The sequence below is a fragment of the Sus scrofa genome, chromosome X, assembly GCF_054392235.1.
Source record: "Sus scrofa isolate SSC_HxYL_T2T_F1_AM1 chromosome X, Sscrofa_HxYL_maternal_Yorkshire_Landrace_v2.0, whole genome shotgun sequence".
NCBI lineage: Eukaryota > Metazoa > Chordata > Mammalia > Artiodactyla > Suidae > Sus > Sus scrofa.
Window position 1 is genome coordinate 7,344,088 of NC_139401.1, and position 17,383 is coordinate 7,361,470.

General features: G+C 47.3%; 1 protein-coding gene across 11 annotated transcripts in view; it reads left to right on the forward strand.

Moving 5' to 3' along the window:
* Positions 1-17,383, forward strand: part of LOC146394453 (steryl-sulfatase-like) — a 201,537-nt gene that overhangs the window by 151,524 nt on the left and 32,630 nt on the right. For all 11 annotated transcript variants that reach the window (XR_014834968.1, XM_085007100.1, XM_085007107.1 and 8 more), the window contains one exon: positions 7,151-7,288. Coding sequence is in view for 10 of the 11 variants with exons in the window: in XM_085007100.1 (XP_084863226.1) it covers positions 7,151-7,288 (138 nt within the window). In the remaining variant the exon portion in view is untranslated. The remainder of the gene's footprint in view (positions 1-7,150; positions 7,289-17,383) is intronic.

Sequence of the window (17,383 nt, forward strand, 5' to 3'; positions counted from 1 at the left end):
GGGCCTCTTCCATGGCATGTGGAGGTTCCCAGGCCAGGAGTCCAATCAGAGCTGAAGCTGCCAGCCTGTGCCACAGCCACAGCAGTGCTGGATCTGAGCCACATCTGCAACCTACACCACAGCTCACAGCAACACCGGATCCTTAACCCATTGAGCCAGGCAAGGGATCGAACCCATGTCCTTTTTTTTTTTTTTTGTCTTTTTTTTTTTTTTTTTTTTTTGTTGCTATTTCTTGGGCCGCTCCCGCGGCATATGGAGGTTCCCAGGCTAGGGGTCCAATCGGAGCTGTAGCCACCGGCCTACGCCAGAGCCACAGCAACGCGGGATCCGAGCCGCGTCTGCAACCTACACCACAGCTCACGGCAACGCCGGATCCTTAACCCACTGAGCAAGGGCAGGGACCGAACCCGCAACCTCATGGTTCCTAGTCGGATTCGTTAACCACTGCACCACGACGGGAACTCCCCCGAACCCATGTCCTTATGGATGCTAGTCGGGTTCGTTAACTGCTGAGCCATGACTGGAACTCCTGTTATTTGTAGACTTTTTGATGACAGCCATTCTGGCTGCTGTGAGGTGGTACCTCATGCTAGTTTTGATTTTAGGCAGGCTAATTTTTCCACTCAGATTTTTTAACTCCATTGTAGGAGCTAGGCTGCATTGAGCTCTCACAGTCCTGGGCTAAGGGTTTGGATGCAATTCTCTGTTATCTGTTCTGGCAACCCTCCCTTGTTATATGTGATCATCTGTGTCTTAGAGGCAAAGAACCCTACTGAGCAAAATGGGGACCCAGGACCCAAACCAGGTTGGCATCTAGCAGGACCCAGAAGCCACCACCCTGACCAAACAGTGGCCTGACGCTTGCTTGTGCTCCGAATCAATGGAGAAGCATGAATGCTGCAGAACCCAGGCTTCCTCAGCAAGCTCCAGTCACACCTTAAGGAGGAAGGGCCTGAATTTTCACATCTCCACATTTTTTTTTCCCTCTAGGATGATGGAACCCTGGTCAGCAAGTTCTCATTTTTTTTTCCAATACACGCACTTTTGTCTCCGGTTAAATAACAAAGTGCTCTTGAAATGGCTTGTTTGCTGTATTTGTTTCATTCCGGGAACAATGTGAGATAGCTTTGGAAATAAAACATTTCATTTATAAGCTATCCTGCAGCCCACCACCGGTATTTCAAAACTATCATCTGATATAAATTGGTGTCATTATACCGTGAGAAGCTTCCTGAAAGATAATATTTGTGGACCTCTGACTTGCGGTGTGTGGGTCTGAAATCAAACATAACATGGCAGTGTTTGTTCCTGTGGGAGATTTCCGTCCAGAGTTTTTAGGAGAGAAATAGGTTAGACCTTTATAGAAACATCCTTATGAAAAATTTAATGGGCTCTGGGCTTTCCAAATGAGATTCTGCCATAAGACCCAAATTGTATGAGATATAGGAGTGCTTCTTTCAGGTGAAAAAGGGCTAAAAGGTGGAATTCCTGTCGTGGCTCAGTGGAAATGAATTTGACTAGTATCCGTGAGGATGCAGGTTCAATCCCTAGCCTACATCAATGGGTTAAGCATTCGGCGTTGCCGTGAGCTGTGGTGTAGGTCACAGACGCGGCTTGGATCTGGTGTTGCTGTGGCTGTGGGGTGGGCTAGTGGCTACGGCTCTGATTTAACCCCTAGCCTGGGAACCTCCATATGCTGCAGGTGCAGCCCTCAAAAGACCAAAAAAAAAAAAAAAGAGCTAAAAGGAAATCAGAAATCTGACACTTTCTCCTCCAATTTAGCCAAATGCTCCACCCTGTGGACCTGCTAGAGATCTTGTATGCATCCCAGCCCAGAGGTATGGGGCGCCTTTGATGAAAATGATCAAGTCACCGCCCTATAGGAATGGGAAAAATTGACAGGGGCAGAGAAGATGTCTCACTGTGGGCGTTTGAGATACTGGGATTTGGAGGGACTATCTAGGGAGGAGTTTGAAGGTAGAGAAAGGTGCAGTGTACATTGTAGCGAAAGGAATCTGTGTTTATGTGCAGCTGCAGGCTGATCTGGGGATGAAAATGGCCTGGGGTGGGGCGGGGGGAGGGACAGTGGCTGTGACTCAGGGATGTCATTAGCTTGAGCAGAGGCAACAGGAACCAGGGGGCTTTGGGAACAATTGCCATCCCTGGCCCCGTGGGCGTCCCAGTCTGCGGCTCTTGTACAGTATGTGTTTCGTGAACAAGTGTTGGATGCTTGGGTGAGGAGGTATAGGAGCCGACCATGCCTTTGAAGGGCATTCTTTAAACATTAGTAGACTGCATGTATCTCTTTCAAGGAAAGTTTTGTCCAGATATATGCCCAAGAGTGGGACTGCTGGGTCATATGGTAGTTCGATGTATAGTTTTCTAAGGTACCTCCATACTGATCTCCATAGTGGTTGTACCAGCTTACATTCCCCCCAACAGTGTAGGGGGGTTCCCTTTTCTCCACATCCTCTCCAGCATTTGTTATTTGTAGACTTATTCATGATGGTCATTCTGATGGCTGTGAGGTGGTACCTCATAGTAGTTTTGATTTGCATTTCTCTAATAATCAGGGATGCTGCATAGCACTGGGAACTATGTCTAGTCACTTGTGATGGAGCATGATAATGTGAGAAAAAAGAATGTATACCTGTACGTGTGACTGGGTCACCATGCTATACAGTAGAAAAGAAATAATGTATTGGGGAAATAAAAAAAAAAATAGTAGAGTGTTTTTGGAGTTGCCATCATGGTTTAGCAGAAACAAATCTAACTGGGATCCCTGAGGAGGCAGGTTTGATCCCTGGCCTTGCTCAGTGGGTTAAGGATCCAGTGTTGCCATGAGCTGCAGTGTGGGTCACAGACACAGCTCAGGTCTGGCGTTGCTGCAGCTGTGGTGTAGGCTGGCAACTGTAGCTCCAGTTGGACCCCTAGACCAGGAACTTCCACATGCTGTGGGTGTGGCCCTGAAAAGCACAATTAATTAATTAATTAATATTCGTATACAAGGCATTGTGCCCATACCTGAAGTTATCAGGGAAGCAACATAGATTATTTGTTATTTGTAGACTTATTTCTTTCTTTCTTTGTTTTTCTTTTTATGGCCGCACCCAGGGCATATGGAGGTTCCCAGCCTAGTGAGTCGAATCAGAGCTGCAGCTTCAGGTCTATACCACAGCCACAGCACGCAGGATCCAAGCCATATCTGCAACCTACACTACAGCTCGTGGCAATGCCAGATCCTTTTTTTTTTCTTTTTCTTTTCTTTTCTTTTTCTTTTTTTTTTTTTTGCCTTTTGTCTTTTGCCATTTTGCCTTTTCTAGGGCTGCTCCCATGGCCTATGGAGGTTCCCAGGCTAGGGTCTAATTGGAGCTGTAGCTGCCAGCCTGCCCCACAGCCACAGCAACACCAGATCCAAGCCACGTCTGTGACCTACACCACAGCTCATGGCAATGCCGAATGCTTAACCCACTGAGCGAGGCCAGGGCTCAAACCCACGTCCTCATGGATCCTAGTTGGGTTCATTGACCACTGATACACAAAGGGAACTTCCTATATATTTATTTATTTTAGGTCCACAGGTGCTACATATGGAGGTTCCCGGTCTATGGGTCACATTAGAGCTGCAGCCGCTGGCCTATGCCACAGCCATAGCAATCTGAGATGTTTGCTGCATCTGCGACCTACACCACAGCTCGTGGCAACACCAGGTCCTTTACCCACTGAGCAAGGTCAGGGATCGAACCTACATCTTCATGGCTCCTAGTTGTCTTCATGTCTGCTGAGCCACAATGGGAACTCCAAGAAGCCACATATTTTTAAAAAGGCATTTCTTCACAGCATTTTCCTCAAACTAAGATATCTATGAAAAGTGAATTGCATTTGAAATTGAGGGGCATGGTTGTGCGCTCTTTTGCAAATCACCAGTTACCACACAAGAAAGTAAACCCCCCTCAATCCTCCTTTCCCTGTCTAATCTGTGTTATTTTCCTTAGAAATGGTTATATGTACCAAAAGGGGCATTTTTCATTCCAAGTATAAGTGGGGGTTATCTTGCCTTATTGCTTCTTCCTATGTCAGCTCATTATACTAATTACCATTTCCAAAGTGACAAGCCTTAAATTAGCACCAGAGTCAAATTACCACAAGCCGGAGGGCACAGGTGGTTTGCTTAGCTCAACTGCACGACACTGCAATGAACGTCTGCCCGCTGATGATTTATCCTTAGAGAAACATCGCTAAAGTGGCCCCATGCGTCTTGTTCCTCGATCCTGAGTGTGACATTTATGTATTTGGCATGGCTTCCAGGAAGGTTTATAATCTGTGTCAAAACACTAAGATGGAACGGCCCTCACCTGGGGCTTTCGTGATCAAATAGCAGAGACACGTTGGTTGACATGTGACTTGAGTCTAGCTTTGGCATCCAGAATCATCTGTGTCACCTCCATAAAGGGTTGACTGTGGCCTTCTAGCCCTTTGCTGGACCAAGTCGGTGAGGGTCCACCCCTAAGGCGGAGGGCCTATCTCCTTGTGGACATGACTTCACTGTTGGAAAGGACGTAGCCATGCTGGGCTGTTATTTCTGTTGCAAAGGACAGCTGGTGTCCTTGGAGATGTCCCATTGTTGTGGTTATCCTGCGTGATGAGAAGGACCCCACCCAGAATGCGGGTCCCCTGTGACCAGTGATGCCACAACCAAAGCACGAGGATGGGGAAAGGGTGGTACCTGATGTAAAGAGGCTTTCTGGGAACAGCAGGGCAGCTCCTAAGCTGGACTGAAGATGGCTTGAGGGAGATGGCTTGAGAATGGATGCAGTTTTCATGAAGAGAAGGTTTTGGGGCTTGGATGTGGGTGTCCCCCTACAGGTAGGAGCTGGCTTAGTTTAAACCTCCCATGGGCAGTGGGAGAGGGAGCCCCTAGGCTTTCTTAGGAGCTCATTGGCACAAGTGGATGAGGCAGAGTGTGAAGTCAGGCTTAAAAGCTCTTAGCAGTTAAACATCAAAAAAAGAGTCAGAGGAGTTCCCATTGTGGCTTAGCAAGTTAGGCACCCGACATAGTGTCCATGAGGATGTGGGTTTGACTCCCTAGGCTCACTTACTGGGTTAAGGATCCAATGTTGCTGCAAGTTGCAGCATCGGTTGAAGATGCAGCTCACATCTGGTGTTGCTGTGACTGTGGCGTAGGCCAGCAGTTGGGCTCTGATTCAGCCCATAGCCTGGGAACTTCCATGTGCTGAAGGTGCCACCGTAAAAAGGAAAGAAAAAAAACAGGGGCGTTCCCTAGTGGCCTTGACGTTAGTGATCCAGTGTTGTCGAGTCACTGTTGTGGCAGAGGTTCCATTCCCGGCCCAGGAACTTCCATGTGCCTCAGACGCTGAACACAAAACAAAACAAAACAGAAAAAACAGAAGCAGACCCTTTACTCCCTCAAACTGTACCTGCACGCGTTGACTGACTAAATTAAACTAGCCTTCTGTGAATGTTCGTATCTCTGGGGAAATTATAAAGTCTGTGCCTCTCGTCTGAGCATGCTTTTCTTCTGATTTGAGGGCGGATGATCGCTTCCTCATCAGAGTCTGTGTTTCAGCCCTTCCTTCGTCTTCAACTGGCTTCTATGGGGTTTGTTTTTTCCCCTCCCTGATGGAAAATTGGGGGCATTAATGAAAGCAGAGAGAAAAGCACAGTCAACACCCACTCCATGCCCTTCATGCGCATTGAGCCATTGATGACGTCACGCTCAATCTGGTGTAATCCGTCTTCCATACCTAGTTCTCGTCTTCCTAGAGGAATTTGCAGAAGACAGCAGCTGATTGCCTTCATGTCTCTTTTCTTCTTCACTTTTCCATGACTCTCCTTGAGTTCATCCGCTTAACTGTGCTGAGTGTTTTGGAGTCAGGTGTACGTCTTCCTTCCTGCGTCTTGCTCTTCCTTACTCTGTGACCTTGAGCAGGTCATGTGTCTCTTTGAAGCACTGTTGCTCTCACCTGTACAATGGAGCCAGTGCTGTTTATTCGTTTGGTTCAGCAAGAGCTACACAGGTAGGATCAAGTCCTTGGCACATAGGGAGTGTTTAACACATAGGAACCCTATTCCCATTGTTGAGGTGGACGTCATTATTACGTTGAAGGTTTGTCATGGGGGGGGGTTGTTAGTCCATAATATGAAATTTAGAGAAGCAGGTACAGAAGAAACAGGAAAGTGTGAGGAATATTGGCATTCAGACAGACCATTTTAGACTTGGGTATCCAGGGTGAGTATTAAAAAGGTCATCATAAAATATTGATAGAGATATTTATTTGTTCCTTTAAGAGGACCATTGATGGTTTCATTTTTTCCAGTCAGTGAGGAAGACACCCAATATTCTGTAATAACCTATATAGGAAAAGGCTCTGAAAGACACTGGATCTAGGTATGTGAACAACGGAGTCCCTTTGCGGTGCACCTGAAACTGACACCACATTGTTTTATTATTTTAATGATTTTTATTTTTTCCATTATAGTTGGTTTGCAGAGTTCTGTCAGTTTTCTACTGTACAGCAAAGGGACCCAGTCTCTCACACACACATATACACATACATATATACACGTTCTTTTTGTCGTATTATCCTCCATCGTGGTCCATCACAAGTGACTAGATACAGTTCCCTGTGCTGTACAACAGGATCTCATTGCTTATCCACTCCAAATACGTTATATAACATTGTAAATCTACTATACTCCAATGCAATTTTTAAAAGGAATAAATAAGGAAAAACAGTAGACCTCTTTCTAGCTTCAGGACCAAGGCTAGCTCATGATTGCAACAAGTTGGCCTCTCTCTTCTAGCACCTTCCTCCAAGAGGCTCCTGATCTGTGAACCTGATTCTTCTAGCATCCTTTATCAGGTCTCTTGACAGAATTACCCTGCTATGCCTAGAGCTTCACATGATGCTTGTAGGTGATGCTTCATTCCGACGGAATCTTCTGGTGGTCTCCGCCCGGAGCCCCGATGCCACCGCGTCCCCCGCTGGGGTCGTGTGAGAGAGCTCAGCATACGAGACCATTTCCGCCTCCCCCTCGAAAACTGAGGGACAAGTCGATGAGGGTAAATCACATCCCTGTCTTGGTAAAGGTTGGACGGTTTGAACACGGAGTTTCTTCTCCCTTTCAGGGCAGATCCTGGACGTTCTAGATGAGTTGAAGCTGGCTAATAACACCCTCATCTATTTCTCTTCGGACCAAGGAGCCCACGTAGAGGAGGTGACTGTCAAAGGGGAAGTTCACGGAGGCAGTAACGGAATCTATAAAGGTGAGAAATCTGTCTAGGTGGGGAATGCCCACGGTATCAGCCCCTTTCCCCATCCGCTCAGTGCCCTGGTCCCCTCCTCCTGCATCGTGGCTCTGTGATGCTGTTCTTTGGTCACATGGAAGCATACACGACTCTTTTGGGTCATGGGCATGGAAAATGCAGATGGCCAACGTGGCCGTTTCTGGTACAGTCCCTATAGAACTCTTGAAAGCACCCATTCTCCAGTTCCTGCTGTGACTCAGCAGGTTAAGCACCTGACATCGTCTCTGTGAGGATGCAGGTTTGATCCCTGGCCTTGGGTTAAGGATCCAGTGGTGCCACAAGCGATGGCATTGGTTGCAGATGCAGCTTGGATTTGGTGTGGCCCTGGCTGTGGCATAGGCTGGCAGCTGCAGCTCCAAGTCAACCCCTAGCCTGGGAACTTCCATATGCCATAGGTGTGGCCCTAAAAAATAAAAATTAAAAAAATCACAAGTCTATATCAAGACACTAGAATGAAGTGGTTTTACCCCAAATGTAAATGCAGCCTTGTATTGTGTAGTTGCTTAAAACAAGACTCCTTACACCTCTCCCTGCCCCCCAACCCATGTATTAGTATTTATCCACTGCTGTAACAAATTAACACAAACTCCCCCATGTATTATTAGTATTTATCCACTGCTGTAAGAAATAAACACAAACTCCCCCATGTATTAGTATTTATCCACTGCTGTAACAAATTAACACAAACTTGCAGACTTAAAGCAACAGAAATGCATCCACTTGTAGTTCTAGAGGTCAGAGTTTTGCAATGGGCCTCAGTGGTCTGAAATGAAGGTGATCACAGCCCTGCATCTTTCAGAGGGTCAGTCTCAGGGAGAATCCATTTCTTTGCCTTCTCCAGCTTCTGGAGGCTATCCCCATGCCATGGCTCATGGCCCTTTCTTGCATCTTTACATCCATCCATGCAGTGTCTTCCAACCTTTGTCTCTCTCTCTCTGACCTCTGCTTCCATGATTTCATCTCTTTCTCTTGCTCTGATTCTCTGGCATGAAATGGTAAGGACCCTTGTGATGATAACTGGTCTCATCCAGATAACATGGAGTGAGTTTCCCATCGCTAGACCCTGAACTTCTTCCGGTCCACAGAGGCCCTTTCGCAGGGACAGGTAATGTATTCACGTGTGTCTGGGCTTGGGAAGATGGGCATCTTTGGGAGGTCATTACTCTGCCTCCCTCACCCCACTCTGTATGCTTCATTCCTGACACAGCATTAGGTCAATCACCACCACGATGGCCCAGACTCGGCACTGGGGATATTAGATAAGACCCAGCTACTAACTCCACGTTGCTTGCACTTCATACACTCTGTGAACACAAGACACACGTATCTAATGATAATGCAACATGGCCCATCATGAAGACTTAGATGAGGTACCTCAAAGAGTCTATGAGGGCTGAGGGTTAGAATGCCACCTGGACATGCAGTGGGTGTGGGTTGGAGGTACCGGGGGAGGATGGGAAGAAGGGATCTTGCAAAGAGGTGAACCACGCTGTCTCAGACTGTGGGCACTGCCTCTAAAAAGCAGGAAGATGCCTAAGACACAGGAAAGCACATGGCCATCGAACTTTGCTACCTTAAAGCGATAAAGTGCTTTCTCACCCTTTTAGGATTCTCTCATGTGGATGTTTCACAAATCCCCTGGGTCTCAGGAAATGAGGGTTTCCCTGTAAAAACATGAAGGGATAATCTGTGGAAAGCTTTCATCTATTAGTTTACAAAATACCGATGGAGCTGTGTATGTGGCACTGGGTTGGAGGCAAAAACAAAGGCAAAATGGGGTGCCTGCTCTGCTCTGAAGGAGCTCATGTTGGGCAGGTTGGGTAGGTGGGTGGATGGGTGGTTGATTGGGTGCAAGTTTGGTTGGGTAGCTGGTTGAGGGGTTCTTTGGGTAGTTGATGGAGTGGATGGTTGGGTGGTTGAGTAGGTGAGTGGTTGACTTGTGGGAAATTGGGTTGTTATTTGAGGGGTGGGTGGGTAGGTGGTTGGTTGAGTGGTTGGTTGAGAGGATGGTTGAGTAGTTGGGTGGGTGGCTTGGTGATTGGTTGGTTGGGTGATTGTATGATCATTGGGTGGGTGGGGTGGGTGAATGTTTGTGTCAGTAGTTGAGCGGTTGATTGGGTGGGTGGTTGGTTGGGTAGTTGGTTGAGTGGTTGGCTAGGTGGGTGTGTGGTTGAATAGTTGGGTGGGTGAGTGGCTGAGTGGTTGGTTGCTTGGATAGATGGGTAGTTGGGTGGGTGGTTATGTGGTTGGGTGGGGGATGATTGGGTGATTGGATGGTTGATTGGGGGTTGATTGAGTGGTTGGTTGGTTATGGAGTGATTGAGCGGTTGGTTGGGCAGGTAAGTGGGTGGGTGGTTCAGTAGGGTAGGGATGGCAGGAAGTCTAAAGAGACCCATGAAATTTAATAAGGGCATCAACATTTCTTGACGCAAGATGCTGGGGTGCATACAGCAAGGAGAGCCTCACTAAGCCAGCAGGACCCAAGAAATGTTGCCAAAGGAGGCGAGGCTGGGAAGATGTTAGAGCATGTCTGCTCTCCTGTCCTTCTACCTCTCCATCTCCCAGCCTCTTACCCTCCCTCCTCAGGAGAGCTGGAGATGGATGAGAAGCAGATGGCTTTCTGTGCAAACTGCCAGGAGTGGGGAAATGCCACATCCCACGGAGCCTGAGCCAAAGAGACGGAGAAAGGGCAGTCTTCTATCCACCCCAGAGGCAGCATGTAGCCTGTGAGACCTTATACTTCTGTTCCATCCTGACGTGCCCATCTGAGTCCTTTTAAATTCTCAGTGCCTGGGGGCAGGGACCTTTGCTTATACCTTGGTTACCTGGAATGCAGGACAGAAGGATTCCTGTTGGTTGCTGGTCTGGATGGATACCTTCCAGGTGTTTATCCTGCTTCCTTTGCTTTCCATCGTTACGCACCAGTACAGGACAGACCAGTCTTCAGCATGAGTAAAATGAATGAGCAGGGGTGTTGACTCAGAACGGGATTAACCCACTGTTTTTGCCAGCCCACCTCTAATTGTCTTATTTTTGAGTAGCGAGAATTGAAGACTCATATTCCTATACGTTAAGACTAGCTGCTTCTGTCCTATTTCCCTGAGCTTCCAGCCTGTTGAGAGAAAGCCATTGACATTATGTCATAGACAGTAGCCTCTCTCAAGGTGGAGTCACAGACCACATTTCGTGAGTTAGTGCCACTGTCCGTTCACTCTCCCTGATGAATGTCTGTTGGGTTCCAAGGTAGCTTGGTGGCCACTGCCGAGATGTGCACAAAAATTGCAGTGATAGAAGCGGTTTGCGAGTAGCATGTGGTTTAAGAAAGTTCCACACACGGTGATGGAGCCTCAGTTCAGGGACAGGTGATCAGATGACTGCCACCTGATGAATCTGAGGAAGCAGGATGAGCAAGAAGAGATGGCGGGGGCTTTGAGAGCTGGCTCTTCAGAGACATAAGTGAATGGTGAGGCCAGGGCATAAACAGAACGTCTAAGGCCTGAATAATGTCGGGGAGCCGAGGCTCTCATATGATCCGAAACACATGTCTGTAGCTGCTCCTTATTTTTCCTTTTTTAAGAGGCGTATTGGATGTGTTACAAATGCTTTGCTTGAGTGCTAGAAATACCATCCGCTTGTGACACTGTATTAATATCTCAGCTGCTGCTCTATTGCAAAGCATTATCGCTTTGTCACATTGAGTTGAAATCAAGTTCACGGTAAAGCATTGTTACAGTGCGGCGTTATAGTACAGCTCAAAAAAAAAAAAAAAAAGACGAAAAAGACACGGCTTCCTTCTAGCTGGGGGAATGACCAAAGACACCTCAATGTCAAGATACTTTGTTTTCTAAAGCTGTGAGTTATGCAAACACAAGGAATCACACCATTGAAGCTCATTGATCAAAAGAGCATCCGTTTCTGAACAGTAGTGATGTCCACTCTTAATCAGAACTGCTCAAAAAGGTCTCTATGATTTGGGCTCATGAGTCCACTGAATTCCCCATTCAGATCTGTTCCCCTAATGAAATCTGTGGGCTGTCTTGATAGAATAGCTATGATTGACTCAGGCCAACAGGTGTTTCTTTGTAATCATAGGAATGTTAGGTCCTGCTGTAATCTGTGTTTTAAAAAACAATTTAATATGATGGGGGTGAAGGAACAGTGACCCTGTTATTTGTTTCCTTATTTTCTTCTTAAGGAAGTCTGTTTGCAGCATGATTATCCTGTTCAGATTTTGGTATCAGTACATTTCACCTTTATGAAAAGGCTCCAGCAGGAGGTAGAGACAGGGTCCGTTGTATGTTTTGAACATAACACTGGTCGCATCTTCGCAATCTTGGCAATGTCGGTCCTATGATAGTTTCTGAACCGTTGGCTTCTGAGAAGCTTCTCAAGTAAATTTCCTTCTACTGTCCACATGCTCTGAATGCTTGTGTCAATCAGTCTGAACACACTAGGTTACCAAGTCCTGATCCATCTGCTCATCTGAGAGTTAAGGAATCCTTGTCCTTGTTAGAGCTTCTACATAATTTGACAGTGTCCTCGTACCGAGTCATTGGGGTTTTCATTGAGAGTAAGATAAATAGACAACAACCAAAAAACCCATACCTGTTGCATTAATAAGCCTGGGACCCTTACAGCTGTTGATATGAAAATCCTTTCACGGGGAGTTCCGTTGTGGCTCAGCAGTAATGAATCCAACTAGTATCCATGAAGATGTGGGTTTGATCCCTGGCCTCACTCAGTGGGTTAAGGATCCAGCATTGCCTTGAGCTGTGGCATAGGTCACAGACGTGGCTCAGATCCTGCGTTGCTGTGGCTGTGATGTAAGCCTGCAGCTGCAGCTCCAGTTTGACCCCTGAGAACCTCTGTGTGCTGCAGGTGTGGCCCTAAAAAGACCATCCATCACAGCCTCTTCCTGGCCACCATCCCCTCAAATTCACCTCCCCAGTGGGTTTCTCCCTGTTCACACTGCTGCTTCTCTGTGGCCTCCAGTCCCTTCTCCTCCCAGGCCCCTGCATGTGCTTTAGGAAACATACACATACATTGCTGCACACACTCAGTTTCTGAGGCTGCCGACAAGGTCCTCCCAGCTCAGAGGGTAAAAGAAACCAGCAGGGATTCTTTCTCTCTGTTCTGGAGACCAGAAGTCTGAAATCAAGGGGTTATCAGGGCTTTGCTCCTTCTGGGGGTTCCAGGGGGGAGGGTCCTTGCTGATGTCCCCCGGCTGCTGGTGGTTGCTAGAACTACCTGGATTTGGGATGTAACATTCCCATCTCTGCCTCCATCTTCACGTGACCTACCTTCCTTCCTTCCTTCCTTTCTTTCTTTGTCTTTCTTTCTCTTTTCTTTTCTTTCTTTCTTTTCTTTTTCTTTCTTTCTTTCTTTCTTTCTTTCTTTCTTTCTTTCTTTCTCTTTCTTTCTTTTTCATTCTTTCTTTCTTTCTCTCTCTCTCTCTCTTTCCTTCCTTCCTTCCTTTCTTTCTTTGCCTGTCTTTCTTTCTTTCTTCTTTCTTTCTTTCTTTCTTTCTTTCTTTCTTTCTTTCTTTCTTTCTTTCTTTCTTTCTTTCTTTCTTTCTCTCTCTCTCTCTCTCTCTCTCTCTCTCTCTCTCTCTCTCTCTCTCTTTCTTTCTTCTTCTTCTTTCTTCCTTCCTTCCCTCCCTCCCTCCTTCCTTCCTTCCTTCCTCTGCACCTGCAGCCTATGGAAGTTCCCAGCCTAGGGGTCCAATGGGAGCTGCAGCTGCCGGTCTACACCACAGCCATGGGAACACCTGATCCAAGCTGGATCTGTGACCTATACCACAGCTTATGGCAACACAGGATCCTTAATCCACTGAGCAAGGTCAAGGATTGAACCTGCATCGTCATGGATGCTCATTGGGTCCTTAACCCAGTGAGCCATAACGGGCACTCCCTGTTCCTTTCTTCGAATCCTGACATATTGCTGTGTGCCGAGAAGAGGATGTGAAGTCTGTCTTGGCTGTACACAGTCCTTCCGTCCTCTCCTTCCTGCTTCGTTCTCCTCCTCTCTGCCTCATTTTTCTCTCTGGTCCCCCAGCTCCTTAATCTTGTTGGCACTCTGGGGTGTGTCCGTTGGCAGTGTTGGAAAGCGCATCCGCTGATCTTTGCATAGAGCCCATCCTTCCGTCACACGGAGCTTCCATCAGCTCTCTCTGCACCATCAGCTCAAAAGTTCTGGTCCCCCCTCCAAGCCCACCCCCCCCAATCCCAGGCATGCATCACCCCACCTCGATTTTGTCCCCTGCACATCTGATGGGCTGCCTTTTTATTGATTTAACTGTCTCCCCTGTAAGTGTCATGGGGACAGGAATCCAGGCTGCATAATTCCATAGTCTAATCTATCCTTGTGTCCAAAATACCCCCGTCACAGGTGTTCAGTAAATAGCCGCTGAGGGAAGAATGAGCCCTCACTCCCCAGATTGCTCTTCCTTCTGCTTCCAAGACTCTACCTGAATTGGTTTTGGGTTTTTTTGGTTTTTTGTTTTTGTCTTTTTGCTATTTCTTCGGCCGCTCCCACGGCATATGGAGGTTCCCAGGCTAGGGGTCGAATCGGAGCTGCAGCCACCAGCCTACGCCAGAGCCACAGCAACGCTGGATCCGAGCCTCATCTGCAACCTACACCACCGCTCATGGCAACGCCAGATTGTTAACCCACTGAGCAAGGGCAGGGACCGAACCCGCAACCTCATGGTTCCTAGTCGGATTCATTAACCACTGCGCCACGACGGGAACTCCCGGGTTTTTTTTTGGTTTTGGTTTTTTTTTTTTTTTTTTTTTGCTTTTTACAGCCTCACCTGCAACATATGGATGTTCCCACGCTAGGGGTCGAATCGGAGCAGCAACTGCAGGCCTACACCACAGCCACAGCAGTGCGGGGTCTGAGCCACATCTGCCACCTACACTGCAGCTCACGGCAACACCAGCTCCCCAACCCACTGAATGAGGCCAGGGATTGTCATGGATACTAGTTGGATTCTTTTCCTCTGCCACAACAGGAACGCCCTCTCCCCAAATGTTTTTTCCTTTCCCTAAAAGACTTTCCCTTAGCGGAGACCAGAATAGCATCCCTAAGATGTTCTCCGAGTAGAGTGTAGAGGTTTCAGTCTCTTTCTTATAGTAGAAAATTTCCGAGAGTCTCCTGGCTCAGGCTTCACGTTCACTCCTCTCTGAGTCAAGGCCACCCAGTGGGAGGCTCCCTCCACAACATCTCCCTTTCACCCTGCCTCACAGCAGGTGGTAAGTGTCAGTGGGATGGATAAGGTAACTCTACAGATGGTGTCTTCAGAAGCATTTGTCAACAAGAGGCGGGGGCTGAAAAAAATCACAATTTCCTGACTGTTCCAGAAAGGAGACTTTCTCTATGCCCAGAAAAATGCTTTTCAAATTCCCGGATGCGTGCACCAAAGGCACTGCAGCTCCTGGCATTTCTCCCCAAAGGGCAGGCCCCAGAAGCAACTGGTTGGCTGAAGTCCACCTCATTTAGGAGTCGCTTCTTAGAGTCACTGAGTGGTGTCTCTTCCGTTCTTGCATCACACAGCTTTCAGAGCCATGGAGACTTTCACTGGAACGCACATAACAGGAAGAGACACTGGTAGTTTCGTAGGTGGTATCGTTATTATATTCAGGTTCATTCTTTGGCTTTCAGCAAACGTTTTCATCAGCTTCCCAAGAGTGGGCAGCGCTGGCCGGTCTGGCTCGTCTCAGTCCTTAGGTGTCAGGAGGCATCCCCCAGGCTGTGCACCTTTGAAAAAAGTTCATGTGTTAGCCTCACTTAGCACTTTGCTCATTTAGTTTAACCAGACATACTGTGAGCCACTTGAGTACACACACCAGGAGCAGGGGTAGCTTCTGGGGTGTAATGACTTCTAGAAGCAGGGTCCCTGACCTCTAGAAGCTCCTATTCTCTTGTTGAGATGGAGAGCTAAGGAGGTAGTTTTAGGAAAACAAACTCTAAGGAAGCTCTGAGAAGGGGCGATTAGAGGTCATTGACTCACCCTGGGAACTCAGAGGATGTCTCAGGAGAGATGGATCCTTTGCAGACTGATGTTGGGAAGTGTTTGCTGGGAGAGGGAAGGTGGGACTTTCATTCCAGGCAGGAGGGAGATGCTTTTAGGGAGCAAACAGCAGCTCAGTGGTGCTGGGGATGAACAGGCAAACAAGGGAGGTTGAGGGATATGGCTGATGAGGTATCCTCCAGCCATGGTCATATGACCAATAGAATGCATTCAGAGAGAGCAAGAGAGAGGGAGAGAGAACAAGGGATGGATGGGTGTTTCAGTGGATGGATGGATGGATGGATGGGTGGATGGATAGATAGATAGATAGATAGATAGATAGATAGATAGATAGATAGATAGATAGATAGAATGAATATATATGATGGATGGGTGAATAGATAGATCAATTGATCAATGGCAAAATATATATGATGGATGGATGGATAGGTTAGATAGATAAAGATAGAGAAGATAGATGAGTTCCTTGGTGGCTCTGCAGGTTAAGGATCTGGCACTGTCACTGCTGTGGTTCTGGTTACTGCTGTGGCATGGGTTCCATCCTGGTCCCAGGAACTTCTGCATGCTGTCCGGGTGTGGCCAAAAGGAAGGAAGATAGATAGATAGAGAAGATGGATGGATGGATGGTTGGATGGATAGATAGATGTGTCTGTCTGTCTGTCTGTCTGTCTATCTATCTATCTATCTATCTATCTATCTATCTATCTATCTATCTATCATGTGGGTAACAGTTAAAATCAAAGGTCAGTAATAACCCCCACATCCAGTATAAGGAATGAGAAGTGAGGCTAAGGATGAACTGAGAAATAACTATGTATCAGCCTTAGAATTGGAACAGTAAGTTTGTTACTATAGAAACATAGTACAGGGATGTTCCCGCTGTGGTGCAGCAGTTAACGAACCTGACTAGGACCCATGAGGACACACGTTCCATCCTTGCCTGGCCTTGTTCAGTAGGCTAAGGATCGGGCATTGCTGTGAACTGTGGTGTAGCCAGCAGCTACAGCTCCCATTTGACCCCTACCCTGGGAATTTCCATATGCCCAGGGGTGCAGCCCTAAAAAGGAAAAAAAAATCCCCCCAAAAACAAAAAAAAAAAAACAGCCAGTGAAGGGCTAGGTCCCTAAAATGCAAAAAAGAAAGAAAGAAAGAAAGACAGACAGACAGACAGACAGACAGACAGACAGAGGGGTTTGTAGTGATGATGAAAAAGCCAGTATTGCAGAGTGTCTTCCAAGTTCCGTCTATGAGTGTAAGGAAACCACCAGAGTGAGGCAAGTGTGATGGCAGATGTAAATCTGATACCTGTATCCCCAGAACATAAAACACGGCCTGATCTGTTATTAAGAAATACTTTGTGGAGTTCCCGTCGTGGTGCAGTGGTTAACGAATCCGACTAGGAACCATGAGGTTGCGGGTTCGGTCCCTGCCCTTGCTCAGTGGGTTAATGATCCGGCGTTGCTGTGAGCTGTGGTGTAGGTTGCAGACGCGGCTTGGATCTCACGTTGCTGTGGCTCTGGCATAGGCCGGTGGCTACAGCTCCGATTGGACCCCTAGCCTGGGAACCTCCATATGCCGCAGGAGCGGCCCAAGAAATGGCAAAACGACAAAAAAAAAAAAAAAAAAAAGAAATACTTTGTGAGTGAATGCATAACTGAAAAAACACTTGAGCTTGAGTCTGAAGGGTACAAAGTTTAACTCAATTAAGAGGACCATGGAAGAGCACAGCTGTGTTGGTAAATCCACTGGTATTGGAGATTGGGTTTGAGGGAAAGGAGGCCAGGAGCTGTTATATTTTTGGCAGGCATGATGGGGTAGGTAAAGGTTCCCCGAAGGAATTAGGATCCTGGGCAGAGACCTGTATTTGGTGGGCACATGAGAAGATGGGTGAGATCATCTTGGTGCAAGAGAGAATCGAGTCGGGGACCAAGCTGGATGTAAAAGGTGGGATGAGAAGTGATGATGCAACAGAAGAGATAGGGAGAAAGCGACTGGGGAAATAAAAGGAAGACAAAGAAGGA